General features: G+C 40.7%; 1 protein-coding gene across 5 annotated transcripts in view; it reads left to right on the top strand.

Annotated features, from left to right (window-relative positions):
* Positions 1 to 14,642, top strand: part of LHFPL6 (LHFPL tetraspan subfamily member 6) — a 250,287-nt gene that overhangs the window by 211,065 nt on the left and 24,580 nt on the right. For all 5 annotated transcript variants that reach the window (XM_041766297.1, XM_041766299.1, XM_041766295.1 and 2 more), the window contains one exon: positions 7,381 to 7,479. In XM_041766297.1, coding sequence (XP_041622231.1) covers positions 7,381 to 7,479 — 99 coding nt within the window. The remainder of the gene's footprint in view (positions 1 to 7,380; positions 7,480 to 14,642) is intronic.

Below are 14,642 nucleotides of genomic sequence, written 5' to 3'. Positions count from 1 at the left end.
GGGGGCGGGTCCAAGGTGGCAGCATAGGAAGACCCTAAACTCACTTCCTCCCACCAGTACACCAAATCTACACAGACATATACATCTCCTCAAGAAGAACTGAAGGCTGATTGAACAGCTTCTGCACAACAAATGATAGAAAGACCACATGTAGGAGAGACAGAGACACTGCAATTACAGAAACCCCACCTCTGACTCAGTGACCCACAGGGTCCCTGAGGAGTATCACCAAGGGCCCTATGGGCAGACTCCTACGTCAGGGCACAGCAAAAAATAGTGATTTAAAAGGGCAACCAGACTATAAGTGAAGGGAATCCATTTACTAACCTTACAGCACCCGCCAAACAGGAGAGGAACTTCTGGAACTGTCTCCAGAGTTGGAAGACCAGTGAGTACCATTTTTCACATCGCCTCCTTCACCTTGATCACATGGGCAGAGGCAGGGTCCAACACTCTAGCTGACCTGCTAGTCTGTTAGGCCCTGGGTCCCTGGCTTACATTACCTCCAGCCATTCTATGGAGTGGCCCTGGTGAGGCACACCAGAAGCCCCTACTCCCATATCCAGCCCAGCTTCAGCCGTCCTATCAAGGTGGCCCTGTTACTCTCTCCAGCTCTAAACTTCCTGTCAAGGGAACCCTGCCCTCTTACTCTGGGACCCTTCACCCACTTGCCTGTGCCTGTTCCATCTCCAGCCAGCTTGCCAAAGCCACTAGGCACATATAGTCTACACAGGGAATGTCCCTACACAAGGCCACTCCTTTAAGACTGGGAGAGGTAACTGTTCTGCCTAAGTCATCGTCATAGAAACAAACACAAAAAGTCAAACAAAATAAGATAAAGGAGTATGTTTCAAACAAAAGAGTGAGATAAAACCCCAGAATCCAACCTTCTTGAAATGGAGATCATTTATCTGATAAAGAGTTCAAAGTCATGATCATAAAGACAGTTATTAAACTAGGGAAAAGACTGGAGGAACTCAATGAGGGCTTCAGCAAAAAGTTGAGAAATGTGAGAAAGAACTAGTCAGAGCTAAAGAATATAATAACTAAATGAAAAATAAACTAGAGGGAATCAATAGTAGATTAGATGATGCAGAAAAACGGGTCAAGACAAATGAGTGGAAATCAGTCAACCAGAACAGAAGAAAAAAAGACTTTTAAAAAAATGAGCAATGTTTAAGAGACTCCCTTAAGGCAATATCAAGTATACTAACATTTGCACCATTGGGATCCCAGGACAAGAAAGACAACAGGTCAAAGAATATATTTGAAGAAATAATGGCTAAGAATTTCCCTAACTGGGGGAAGGAAACAGACATCTAGGTCCAGGAGACAAAAAGAGTCCAAAACAAGATGAATCCAGAGAGATCCACATGAAAGTGTTCAGAATTGAAGGAAAGATAAAGAGTTTCCTAGATAAGCAAACGCTAACGAAGTTCATCACCAATAAACCAGTCACGGATAAATTCCTAGAAATATACAAGTTTCACACAAAAGTATGAAGAAAATAGAAAGTCTGAATAGATCTATTATACGTACTAAAATTGAATTAATAATTTAAAAATCCCTAAAAGTACAATATCCCAGGACCGGATATCTTTCAGGTGAATCCACCAAACATTTAAAGTAGAGTTAGTGCCTATCTTTCTCTATTATTCCAAAAAAAATTAACAGGAAGGAATGCTTCCAAATTCATTTGATGAGACCAGGATTATCCTGATGCTAAAACCAAACAGAAATGCCACAAAAAAAAGAGAAAACTATAGGCTAGTTTTACTGATGAACATAGATGGAAAAACAAATTATTAGGAAACTGCCTTCAAAGATACATTAAAAGAGTTATATACCACAATCAAGTGAGATTTATTCTAGGGATGCACAGTGGATTTGCATCTGCAAATCAATCCGTGTGGTACCCCATATGAATGTGATACATCACATTAATAAAACCAAGGATAAAAATCATATGATCATTTCCATAGATGCAGAAAAAGCATTTGACAAAATTCAACATTCATTTTTTGGTAAAAATTCTCAACAAAATGAGTATAGAAGGAACATACCTCAACATGGTAAATGGCATATATGATAAAACCACAACTAACATCGTACTCAATGGCAAAAGGCTGAAAGATTTTCCTTTAAGATCAGCAACAAGACAAGGATGCCCACTCTCCCCACTTTCATTCTACATAGTATTGGAAGTCCTAGACACAGTAACCAGGCAAGAAATGGAAATAAAAGAGATTGAAATTGGAAAGGAAGAAGTAAGCCTGTCTCTACTTTCAGATGACGTGATACTGTATACAGAAAACCATAAACACTCCACCAAAAAACTATTAAAACTAACAAATGAATTAAGTAAAGTTGCAAGATGCTAACAAACAGAAATATGTTGTATTTCTATATACTAATAGCAGTCTGTCAGAAGGAGAAATTAAGAAAACAATCCCATTTACAACTGCACCAAAAATAATAAAATATCTAGGATTAATTTAGTCAAGGAGGTGAAAGACCGATACTCTGAAAACTATGACACTGATGAAAGAAATTGAAGATAGCACAAGTGGAAAGATATACTGTGCCTATGGATTGGAAGAATTAATATTGCTAAATATCCATACTACACAAAGCAATCTACTAGTTCATTGCAATTCCCATCAGAATACCAGTGGCATTTTTCACAGAACTAGAACAGAGAATCCTAAAATATTTATGGAATCACAAAAGACCCCAAATAGCCAAGGCAATCTTGAGAAGGAAGAACAAAGCTAGAGGTATCACACTTGCTGATTTCAAACTATACTACAAAACTATAGCAATCAAAACAGTATGGTACTGGCATGAAAATAGACACATAGCTCAATAGAATAGAATACAGAGACCAGAAATAAGTCCATGTGTAAATGGTCAATTGATCTATGACAAAGGTGGCAAAAATATACAATAGGGAAAAAACAGTCTCTTTAATAAATGGTGCTGGGGAAACTGAACAGCTACATGTAAAAGAATGAAGAATTTGGGAAATCAGGAAATGCAGGGGCAGGAAGAAGCTACAGCTGATTATTTGCCCCTAGTGGGTGAGGAGGCTGCCTGGAAGTTACTCCCCAAATCTTATGTCTACTGTCTGTGAAAAGGCATGCCCCGGTGGCAGCTGCCAACAGGGAATTGGTTTATTTCTCTCTTTTACCTTCTAAATTCCACACGAAAACTTCTCATTGACAGGACATGAACCAGAATTTCTGCCAGCAGAAGAGATTTGAAATGTAGTTTCCTGATCTCTAGCCCCACGTAGAAAGTATCTAAAAGTAGTGATTATTTTGATTACCGAGCAGTATCTGGCTGAGGGCGTAAGAATCTGTCCAGCCCAGCACCCTCTTGATGGTCTGCAATAACCTTCTCCAATGGCACTGTCTGCAACGGTGAAAACGGTCTCTTTGCCAGGTCTGGTATGGTAGCCCAAAGCACCCTGTGGCTGTCAGGCACTTGAAATGTGGCTGGAGCAATTGAAGAAATGAATCTTTAGCCTAATTTTTAGTAAACTTAAGTTTGCTACAGGGAGCTGATGGCTCCTGCTTTGGGCAGTGCAGATCTAAACTCTCTTTGGTCCTGTGCCCCCTCTCCCATTCCTTTAAATGGAAGACACTGCCTGATCTGCCCCGAAGTGTCCTGAACTTGCCAGTTGAATATTTGTTGTATTTATGGTATGTTGAAGGTGCTTGTTAAAATGACTGTGTGATGGATTTGGGGAGGAGGGTTTTTACTGAGTTTACAGAATTGATCATCTGACTGCTTTTTGGCCAGCTGACTAATAAACATCGCTGTATATTTCCCTGAATTTAGTCTAAGACTTACTTTCTCCAAAGAGTACAACAGCAGAAAGGTAGTGAGAGGCCACCGGTATTTACCTGTGGAACCTAAGATTGCAACAGCCAATTAGACTGATCAGTTTGCAACATATATTCTTCTCCCAGAAATGTTTCTCAGACCTTTATAATCTGCAGTACTCTAGCAAACATTAGCAGAGGACAAAACAAAGGCTGTAAAAATGTTAATACAAAAATCCAGATAAGCTAGTTGCCCTCCCCTAACACTTTTTTTTTTAAATGTGAGCTATGTCTATGGTACTTTTTAAAAATAATCATACACGGTATCCCTGGGTGGCGCAGCGGTTTGGCGCCTGCCTTTGGCCCAGGGCGCGATCCTGGAGACCCGGGATCGAGTCCCACGACGGGCTCCCGGTGCATGGAGCCTGCTTCTCCCTCTGCCTGTGTCTCTGCCTCTCTCTCTCTCTCTCTCTCTCTCTGTGTGACTATCATAAATAAATAAAAAAAAATAATAATAATCATACACTTAACAAAATTTCTTATGTATAAAATTGTTCTTAATTTCTATGCTTGAATCTACATTTCATTGTGTCACAAAAAACCCCAACATTCTACAAAAGAATCCTGACTGCCAAGCATTCTACAGCTTAGAAAACCACAGATTGGGCACCTGGGTGGCTCAGTGGTTGAGCATCTGCCTTCGGCTCAGGGCATGATCCTGTGGTCCTGGGATCGAGTCTCACATCAGGCTCCCTGCAGGGAGCCTGCTTCTCTCTCTGCCTCTCTCTGTGTCTCTCATGAATAAATAAATAAAATCTTTAAAAAAAAAGAAGAAGAAAGAACCACAGATCAACTTGTTCCATATATAAGTTCCTTTCTGTTTTGTTTCCCAAAGTGCCTGGCATCATACGGGACCAAACAGCCACTTTTGTGAATATGTGACACATATTAAAAAGGATATTAGTGAACAAGACTATTTATCATTTGGTTGCTTGTCAGAAAAAGAGAAAACTGATGGTCTGTTTTTTCTAAAGATTTTATTTACATGAGAGAGGGAGAGACTGCATGCGTAAGTGTGGGGAGGAGTAAAGGGAGAGGGAGAGACAGAGTGCAGAGCCTGATGTGGGGCTTGATGGCACCATCCTGAGATCACGGTCTTAGCCAAAACCAAAAGTTGGATGCTTCACCAACCAAGCCACCCAGGCCCCCCAAGAAAACTGATGGTTTACATGTTACTATTTTTCATTTTTTCTTACATTTGAATTTTTTTTCTATCTTTCTGCATTTGTCATCATTAAAAAACTGCTCACAAGTTCTCAAAAAGTGGTGTTATTTATTAATTTAAGAGCTGAGTATTATGAAAATGAGACCACATTATTTATTAAACCTTCACGGAATTCAGTTTACATAAACTTTGGCTCCTCATCATCTTTTTACATGATGGTGGATAACACTGGCATTGTTAAAGTTGTCTTCAGAGTGCTCCAAGTTTTGTCCTAAGGGGAAGAACTTAAGGAAACCAGTCACTGGGGGACATTTGTTTAGTCAGCAAAACCTTATATTGTTGCTTTCTGGGTTATTCTTCAGCCTCGACACAATTCATATTTATGCAATTGCGTAGGAGGCTTCCTGGAATTCATAATTTGCACTTTCAGTGATTCTTTGTAGGTACTCCTTCAGATCACAGCCCCTCTGCATTAAATGGTGGTTTTACCATTGACCAAGGGACAGACTGGAAGATGAGACATTTGTGTCAGTTCACAGGGGATTTTTCTCCACACCATAGAGGTTGGAGATGGTTTGGAAAGCAGTTCCTCCTTAGGTGCCTGTAAAGAACAGACTACTGGGGCACCTGGGTGGTTCAGTGGTTGAGATCTGTCTTTGGCTCAGGTTGTGATCCCACATCAGGCTCACATAAATTTATAAATAAATAAATAAATAAATAAATAAATAAATGAATTTTTAAAGGTTTTATTTATTTATTCATGAGAGACCCCCACCCCCCCACCCCCACACACACACGGGCAGAGGGAGAAGCAGGCTCCATGTAGGGAGCCCGATGTGGGACTCGATCCCGAGTCTCCAGGATCACATCCTGGGTTGAAGGTAGTGCTAAACCGATGAGCCAACCAGGCTGCCCTTTTTTTCTTTTTTTTTTTAAAAGAAAAGAAACAGACTACTTACATGTATGGGCTATATGCTTGAGTCATCTGCTACGGGAAGGGGCAGAAGCAAAAGGGAATGGACAGGAACTTAATACAGAAATATTGGAAATCTTCTAGAGGCACTTGGCCCCCTGTCATTCTTCCTCTCTGTTACCACGTTAGTGGATTTTTTTCATTTCAGGGGCTCTCTCATCATCCAGCACCATACAATGCACATCCTCTCAGACAGGGCTGGTGTTCTTATCAGATATGTGTGCAGTGGTCCTGCTGACTCCCCACACTTGTGGGACTTACAGATGATGACAGTACTGGCTCACTGATACGACAAGATGTTACTTTCTGATTAGCCCTTAGATTCTGGTGTTGAGTGCTTAAGCCTCATTCAGCTTCTTATCAACTGGTTTTAGGCTTTGATACGAAACTGAAGATGGGCTAATCAAAAGCTGTCAGCCCACAGTGTGCTGCCTTGATAACTTCATTTATTTTTTTAAGATTCTATTTATTTATTCATGAGACACACAGAGAGAGAGAGAGAGAGAGAGAGAGAGAGGCAGAGACACAGGCAGAGGGAGAAGCAGGCTCCATGCAGGGAGCCCGACGTGGGACTCGATCCTGGGTCTCTAGGATCAGGCCCTGGGCCAAAGGCGGCACTAAACTGCCTGAGCCACCAGGCTGCCCGATAACTTCATTTATATTAAAGTAACACCACAAACTTCTTCATTTCAATCATCAAAACTTTTGGTCTGAGCTGCAAGGAGGACTTCAATTATATAAGTGTCTGTCTTCTAGAGTATTTCTGAGATGAATGAACCCTCTCTTTTCAACAGAGTATAATAGCAGGTGGTACAGTTAATAGATCTAATAGCCAAAGTGGTTCATGAAAATCTTTATGTTTTCTCTGCCCCTGGTAAAATGGAATGATACTGAAACATTCCATTTTGATTCTTAAATTGGAAAAAAAAATCTAATGCATGATGAAGCATAACCCATTAGGCACTTTTGCTTGCTCTTGATTTACTTGTTAATACGGATTGATGGTGGAATTGGTTGGATTTTTACAAAAGTGATTTAAAAAACTTCGGAATCATATTTCCTAAACAGGATTTGCAAGGCTTTTAGTACTTTAAAAGGCAAAGTTGGCACCAAACTGAGCTGTCAGTTTTTTGTTTTTTCTTTTCTTTCAGGCAGACTTGAAATTGTTCATGGAATCAGACTGACCTTGGATTGCTCACATGAGCCCTGGCCCTTGTGCCTTCTAAAAAACAAGCACCAAGCACCATGCTCTTTTGTTATATTGCTAATACCGATCCCTCCTCCTCCCTGCTGCTTGCTTTCTCTAGAGATGTAGAAGAATACTGCTAACGCCCTCTTGGCTTATCTCTTCGCAGGCCTGCTGATCGGCGCTGGCTGTGCCCTCTACCCCTTGGGCTGGGACAGTGAGGAAGTCCGGCAGACTTGTGGCTACGTCTCTGGCCAGTTTGACCTGGGTAAGTTTTTTTCATTGATGGTACTTCTTTTAGAGAAGAACCTTACCTGACCTTTCATAGCAGTGGAATGTGGAAGAGACATAAGGAAGAGAACCATACGGTGTATTGCAGCCAGTGGTCATGGGTCACAACGCGCATACCTTCGTTTACCTGTTTGTTTCGTGAAGTTATTAGCAACCTATTGTTTGCCTGGGCTGAGAGGAGTATTGTAGACACAAAGATAAGAAATCGGCCCTGCTCTGAACAGTTTATATTCATTGATCAATTCGTCCCAAATCATGTGTTTATTACTTATTGCACATGCTAAAAATAATTCTGTGGAATTTACAGGCTGCATGAGGAGATAAAGCAAACAAACTCACCAAGAGCTGAGAAATCCAAAGCGATCTCACTCCAGAGTAATAATAGACAACTTTGTGGAGGGACTGGGTATTGAACACAGTGATACACGTGGGTTGTCGGGCAGTACACAGAAGCACCTGGCAAGTGAGAGTACCAAACAGCAAAAGCACCAGGGAGCAATCCGAAAAGTCCCTCTGGGAGACCTTGGTGATGCGGGAAGCAGGGAGAGATGTTATCGAGTAGTCAGAAGCTCACACACTGATGAAGGGAACCTCACGGACTTCAGTTTTCTGTGTACTAATTAGGAAATTTCGGATATTTTCACTTGTAGCCATAGTGTGTTCTACTCAGCAATCTAAAAAAAAAAGGTTGCATGGTACTACATGGTTTGCATCATTATGACTCATACTAATTGATTTATTTTTCGCTTGATTGATAAACCTACATTTATTTAAACACTTCCTTATTTCTTTCTCGTTGGGTAATTCATCTTTTCCAGTTTCTGTTATTTTAAGGCACATTATAATGAGAAATTTAATGAAAGTAAGTCTTTTCTTTATTGAATTATCTCCTGAGGACTTTTTTCCCTGGAATTGGTGTTACTACATCGAAGACTACTGCCAAGTGATAGCAAATACACTTTCCCCTCATATAAGGACAGACAGATTAAGTTTTTGACCTGAAGTGTGTAGTGAGTTATTAACTTAAAGATTCACGTTTTCCATTGAATACTTCATTCTAAGAAGAAATGTTTGAGGGAGTTGGTCTAATGTCAGTATTATATCCCAAATCATTTCCAAGTTTGGTGTCAGAACTTCTGTGAAAAAAACTTCTGTCAGACACTGAGAAACATGGATAGATGTGGTGCTGTATCAAAGTTCTGTGAATTTGAAAACAAAGCAATTTTTGTTTGACTCTGGATGACAAACACCCTGCTTCCCCGAAAATAATACTAGTTCTTTGGGTGGAGAAGCCAGTACATTTAATACCACTGATGTGCATTGATTTAAAAAGACAAGAGATGTCTGACTGCCCTTCTGCCCTCCTTGCTGAGGCTAAGGCCTTCCCGTTAGTTTTCCATGTAGCGTATGATTGCCGTAAATGCAGAGAAGGGGAAAATGCTGGCACAAAACTGAGTGTCAGCTTGGTTTTTGTTTGTTTGCTTGTTTGTTGGTTTTTCTGTTTTTTGTTTTGCTTTGTTTTTGGAAAGCAAACTGTGCCCAGGGGAAATATTTTAACACGGTGTTTGGCATCTTTCTTTCTCTGGTGTTTGGGACATACTTGGCTGTTTCACACATGCCTCAACTTCACTATGATACTGTTCTTGATGATCTCTTACTATTGTGTGTTGCCATATTAATTAGCAGGTTATAATGAAACCTGTATCCTGTTTTCACAATTTTCATTATGGCATCCCAATCGTTTATTGCATTGTGGATTAAAAATTTGAAATTCAAGCTTAAAAAAAAAAAGAGCTTGCCTCTCTTCTGGTGGTAATAATTTCTTATGTTATTGAACTTACTAAACCATTTTAACAATTTAAAAATCATGGTGTTTTAATTTTTCCTGTTTATTTTTAAGTTTCTTTTAGTTGGGTGATGAGGGGAAAAAAAACAAAACTGATGTCGTCTACAGATAAGATGAGTTCTAGGTCCTATAAAACCATCCTACAAAACTGCTTGTTTTCTCTCTAAAAAATTGTTACCATTCCTCTGAACACTGATGAAGGCTGAACTTCAGTGAATGAATAAAGTCACAGAAAACAGGGCTAACTTGGTTGAGCCTAGGACTGGAGCTGGGAGCCCCAGCAGGCTCTTTAGGGGGAGCGCTCTCAGTAAGGATGCGCTGGGGCCCCAGCTTTCCTGGCATGCGTGCTGGTTACCACACACACTGCCTGCACCGCTTCTGAGAACAGGAGCGCATTGCTGCCACCTCTCAAAGGAGACAGTGTGGGCAGCACATTTTCCTCTCAAAGGTTGGGAAATGTTAACGTTAAAATTCACGCTCTCCTTATTGTGGGTCATGAGTCACTTTCTTGGCGTCCCGTTACTGAAATGTTACTTTCTCTAAAACACACCCTGAAAGAAAACATCGCTTTTCTTTTTTGCATGGAAGGTTATTTTAAGGAGTGCGTTCATGCAGTTACCCAGCCAGCAGGTATTCACAAGGCACGCACAGGCTGCCAGGCCCTGTGCTGGTGCTAGGGGGATGGCATCAGCACGGCCACTGCCCTCAGGGAACTAAAGAACCAGCAAGGCAGACAGATGTTCAAGAAGCAACATCCACAGGTTGGGTGTTAGAACTGAAGAATGTCAGGCATTGCCACGGACAGTGTGGCTGCCTTGCTAATATTGTTTCGTTCTGGTTGGTCATTCTAAGCCAGAGGCCGAGAAACGTCTCTTTGAAGAGCAGTCCAGGGACTGTTTTCAGCTTTTGGAGCTATGTGGTCTGTTGCAACTCTTCAGTTCTGCAGTGGTAGCAGGAGAAACACTCCATGAATAATGGGTGTGACTGAGTTCCCTAAAATTTTATTTACAAAAACAGGTGGTGGGACTATTGGGGGAAGACCCCTGATTTCCACCAAAGCATACCCCTGATGCTCCAGAAACAAGTTCTTTTCAGATATGCTCATTTGTTGATCCCTTCAGCCACGGGGACAGCCAGTCTGGACCTAGGGCCGAGACTAGACTGAGCAGCCACATCCAGTTATCCTGGGATGCTGTATACATGCTATACCTTCCTCGTTGCGCCGTGTTGTGAATGGGTGGCAAACTCTCTAAATTAAACTTGGTCGTCTTACTTCTTAACACTAGCTTGGGATGAGAAGGCTTAAGCCCATTTGGACCAGTGATTACTAAGGAGTTGTGTCCAGAGACTTTTGGGGAAAAGGGGAATCACATACCTAAGGGGAAGGCACCTTCTGGTGCCATGATCCCCCTTCCTCCGGCAGCTGCCTCTGACGGGTAGAATGGCAGGAGGGAGCAGCCTCCAGGGATAGGGCTGGGTAGAGCAACCAGCTGAGGCTCAGCCACCTGGTGAAGCAGACCTTGCCTAAGAATTTTCAACCTTGCTGAGACATAGTAATTCATTTCCTTGTTGGGTAACGTTACAGGCATCTCTTCTACCAGCAGCTAAATGCAGCCTGACTGCTATTTTATTTAGTTGCTGTATCACAGTTCAAGGGGACTTGACCTCCTCTGAGGGCTTCCTAAGGAAGTATTATTTTTAGCTGAGCCTTCAAGCCTGTAAAGGGTTTAGGTAGATAAAGGGTGAGTATGGGTGTGTTTTAGGTTGCATGGTGGGCAGGAACGAGAACCAGGAAAGAGCCCAAGTAGGAAGAGGTAGGCCATACTGGAGGAGGTAGAAATACTGGCTGGGGAAGGAATGTAGGAAGGGCCTCCCAGGGGAAGAATATTTAAACTGAGTCCAAACACATAAGTAGTAGTGAGGCAAGAAACAGATTTCATAGAAACTCACATTTGTGGTTTCAATGTACTGTGGTAGGAATGTAATAGAATCTAGTTTTTAAAATGCCATTTTCCTTAGCAAGGAGATTTGGGAGACTTTTTTTTATGTGTGCCTTGAAAACAATTTTATAAGGCTATTGATTATTTCTCAAGCATGTTACTGTTACAAAGTGCAAAGCTTTGCAGCAATTCAAAAAAATACTCACTTTTACAAATCCAAGATGGTTACTGTTTACCTTTGGATCATTCTTATTTATGGAGAAGCCAGGAGCATGTTTGAATACACGTATTTTTAAACCAGGGAAATGAGTACAAGCAAGCTACATAATGAATTCCTAAATTACCCAACCAAAATTGTACAGCTTGCCTTGACAGTAGCTTTCAACCTTTAGCATTAAAATCAGAGGCAGACTTGTTTGTCTCATTTGTGTTTTAAACAAGTATCCCAGGTGATTCAGGTGCAAGGGATCAGCAGCCATGCTTTGAAACAAAATTACCTAATTTATATAGAAAATGATTTTTTAAAAAATTATTTGAGTTGACATACAATGTTACATTAGTTTCAGGTGTACAAGATAGTAATTCAACATCTCTATATATAATGCTGTGCTCACCACGAGTGTAGTTACCATCTGTCACCATACAACACTGTTACAGTGTCATTGACTATAATCTCTATGCTGTGCCTTTTATTCCCACGTCTTATTCATCCCATAATTGGAAGATGTACCTCCCACTCCTAACCACCCCTTTTGCCCATCCCCAAATCCCCTCCCCTCTGACAACCATCACTTTGTGCTCTGTAGACAAAGTTATTTTTTGTGGTTGCTAGAATTTAATTTAACATTCATTTTCATAAATCCTTTCATAAATCAAGGAGCTTTAGCTTTAGGTTACAAAGATCTGATTCCAACTAGATGAAACAAAGAAGATATTTACAATCTTTTATTATAGGAAGGCCAGAGCTAAGGTGAGCTGCAGATTTGACTGATCCAGGGGCTCATAAATGTTGTCCAGGGCCCAGGTTTTTCCTGAACCAGAGACCTTCCACTTACAGATTCTTCTCCAACCCTGGCCCCACCATCGTAAGTTTGGCTCCATCTTGAGGCTAGTTTTCTTCTCATAGATGATTGCATTTGGCGCTCATAGCTTGTTCATGTCAAATAAGAGAGGGTGTTTTCCCCTAGTCCCAGTAATGGAATAAAAGTCTCACTCCCCAGTCTAAGTCGACCAACTTGGATGAATTGCTGCTGTCAGGGGAAACCATGTACAAATTGGCTTCTTATGGTGGAGCATGGATGTGTTCAGAGTTTAATAGAAGCCCATCTTACTGAGAAGCAGCGGCATTTGTAAGTGGAAGATAAGGCTGAGAACAGAAAAAACATCTCTCTCTCTCTCTCTCTTCTCTCTTTTGTTGTTGGCCGTGCTGCCCTGTGCTCCTTCCATCATGAAGCCTGTGGTTGTAGGCTAAGGGTCAGTAATGGCTTATGCTGTGCAAGTGTTAACAATGCTAAATTTATTTATTGCTTTTTAAGAGAACAAAACAATACAAATGATAAGAATTATATGTAGTATATAGCACAGTATCTTCACATAATAAAAATCTAGTAGATATTTGCTGTTATCATTCACGTTATTTGTACAGGACCATTTTTGATAAATATTTGTTGACTCATCTTTTTTCTTCCCTTTACATTTCATTTCATAACAGTAAGTTTGGATTTACACATTAAGCATAAGGTCTTTATAATCAGGTTGTCCAATTGATTTAATTCATGCCTCAGAGATATTCTCATCCACCCAACTTTTCTAATTATATCCTTATGATCAAAAGTAGTGTTTCAACTAATTTGCCTTGCTAATTTGCCAACTAAATTTGAGTAATTATTGCTTTCATTTTTGCTATTTAATTTGATTAAGAAGCCATCATGTTTCCTGTTCTTGAAATTATGCTCATGGCTTCTCAAGAACAGTACCATAAACTCTGCAACTCAGGCCTCTCAGTGTTGAAAAAGATGAGAAGTCTGTTTCTTCCAAATTTTCAGTCCAGTGAAGAAATCTCTTCTACTCTAATCTGTGACCTTGTCACATGTCTTTGGACACATCTCTTTGACTCCTGATTCATGTTTTCTCTCCTTTCAAATCTAATTTGTCCAGGTTGCTAGAAGCCATTTGGAAGGTCCAAGAGGAGCCTGTGTTCCCTCATGTAGCATGCTAGTGCAGGAGGATGACAGGAAAATGGAGAGGCCGCTGGGCACTAAACCAAGCCCCAAACTGAGTAGGCCCATGGGGACTCAGGGGAACACTCTGGAATGTGACTGTGACTCCAGGTGATGTTGGAAAGTTCCAGAGGCAGAGGAAGCTCCGTGTGGCCAGTAATGAACTTATGGAGCAGCATCCAGGCACTTTTTTCCAAGGGAAAAACAATCATCTGTGCTGGTTGCTCAGCCTTCTTAGGGGCCTCTTTTCATGAGAAGAAGAGTTTTCTGCATTCATTCTAGAAAGTGAGAAGAACCAACTCAATTCAGGGCCGCGAATACCAGTGGGACCATGACAACAAGAGTAGACCATGCACATATCCACTTTGAATTATAGCTTAGTAAATGCCTCTAGTTCTGCTTTAGGAAAAGTACCCCTTCTGTATAATCATAGATCCAACTCCGTCTGCTTCCCTAAACACATCTTTGTAAGTTCCAGATGAACCCATGGGACAGGAATTTTGCAACTTCAGTGTCTATCTCAGTGTTTGGCCCAGAGAAGTACTCAACAGATTTATTATTCAAGAGATATTTATTAAGCATGTTTTTGGCACATACTTAGGATGAAATAATGAATTAAGATAAACATGATTCTTATGCATGTCACATATCTGCCATCTACGGAATGGTTTAAAGAAGGGAGAAAGGGAAGGTGTGAGATGGAGGGAGGAGAGAGGAAAAAGAGAAACAAGAAAAGGAAAGAGAATGAAAGGGAAGGAAGGAAGAAATCCTATCGCTAATTTTTGACCTCTAAAAAAGGAAGCCACCATTTATGTTTCTGTAGATACTTGACTAGGATATCCTGGTGAGAATTATGGCATTACTTTCTAAAGGAATATGGCTTAACCATCTCCCAGAAAAAAAAAAAATCAAGTTCAGGGTCATAGTTTAAAGAACAAAATGCCCTTATAGAGGAAAAAGAAATAGCTCTAAATTTTTTCCGTCTATATCTTTTATCGTTTGGTTATTTCAGAGCAGGATCATCCTCAAACCTGTATTAAGCCTTCTTAAAACCTAATTCAGTGGCTTATAGTGATGTGCAGCCGTGGAACTCAGTGATTGTAGAAGAAGATAATTCTCCTTAAAAACTTGTGGG

The sequence above is a fragment of the Vulpes lagopus genome, chromosome 8 (genome assembly GCF_018345385.1).
Source record: "Vulpes lagopus strain Blue_001 chromosome 8, ASM1834538v1, whole genome shotgun sequence".
Taxonomy (NCBI): domain Eukaryota; kingdom Metazoa; phylum Chordata; class Mammalia; order Carnivora; family Canidae; genus Vulpes; species Vulpes lagopus.
Note: the sequence above shows the minus strand (reverse complement) of the source record. Positions and strands in the feature narration are given on the sequence as shown.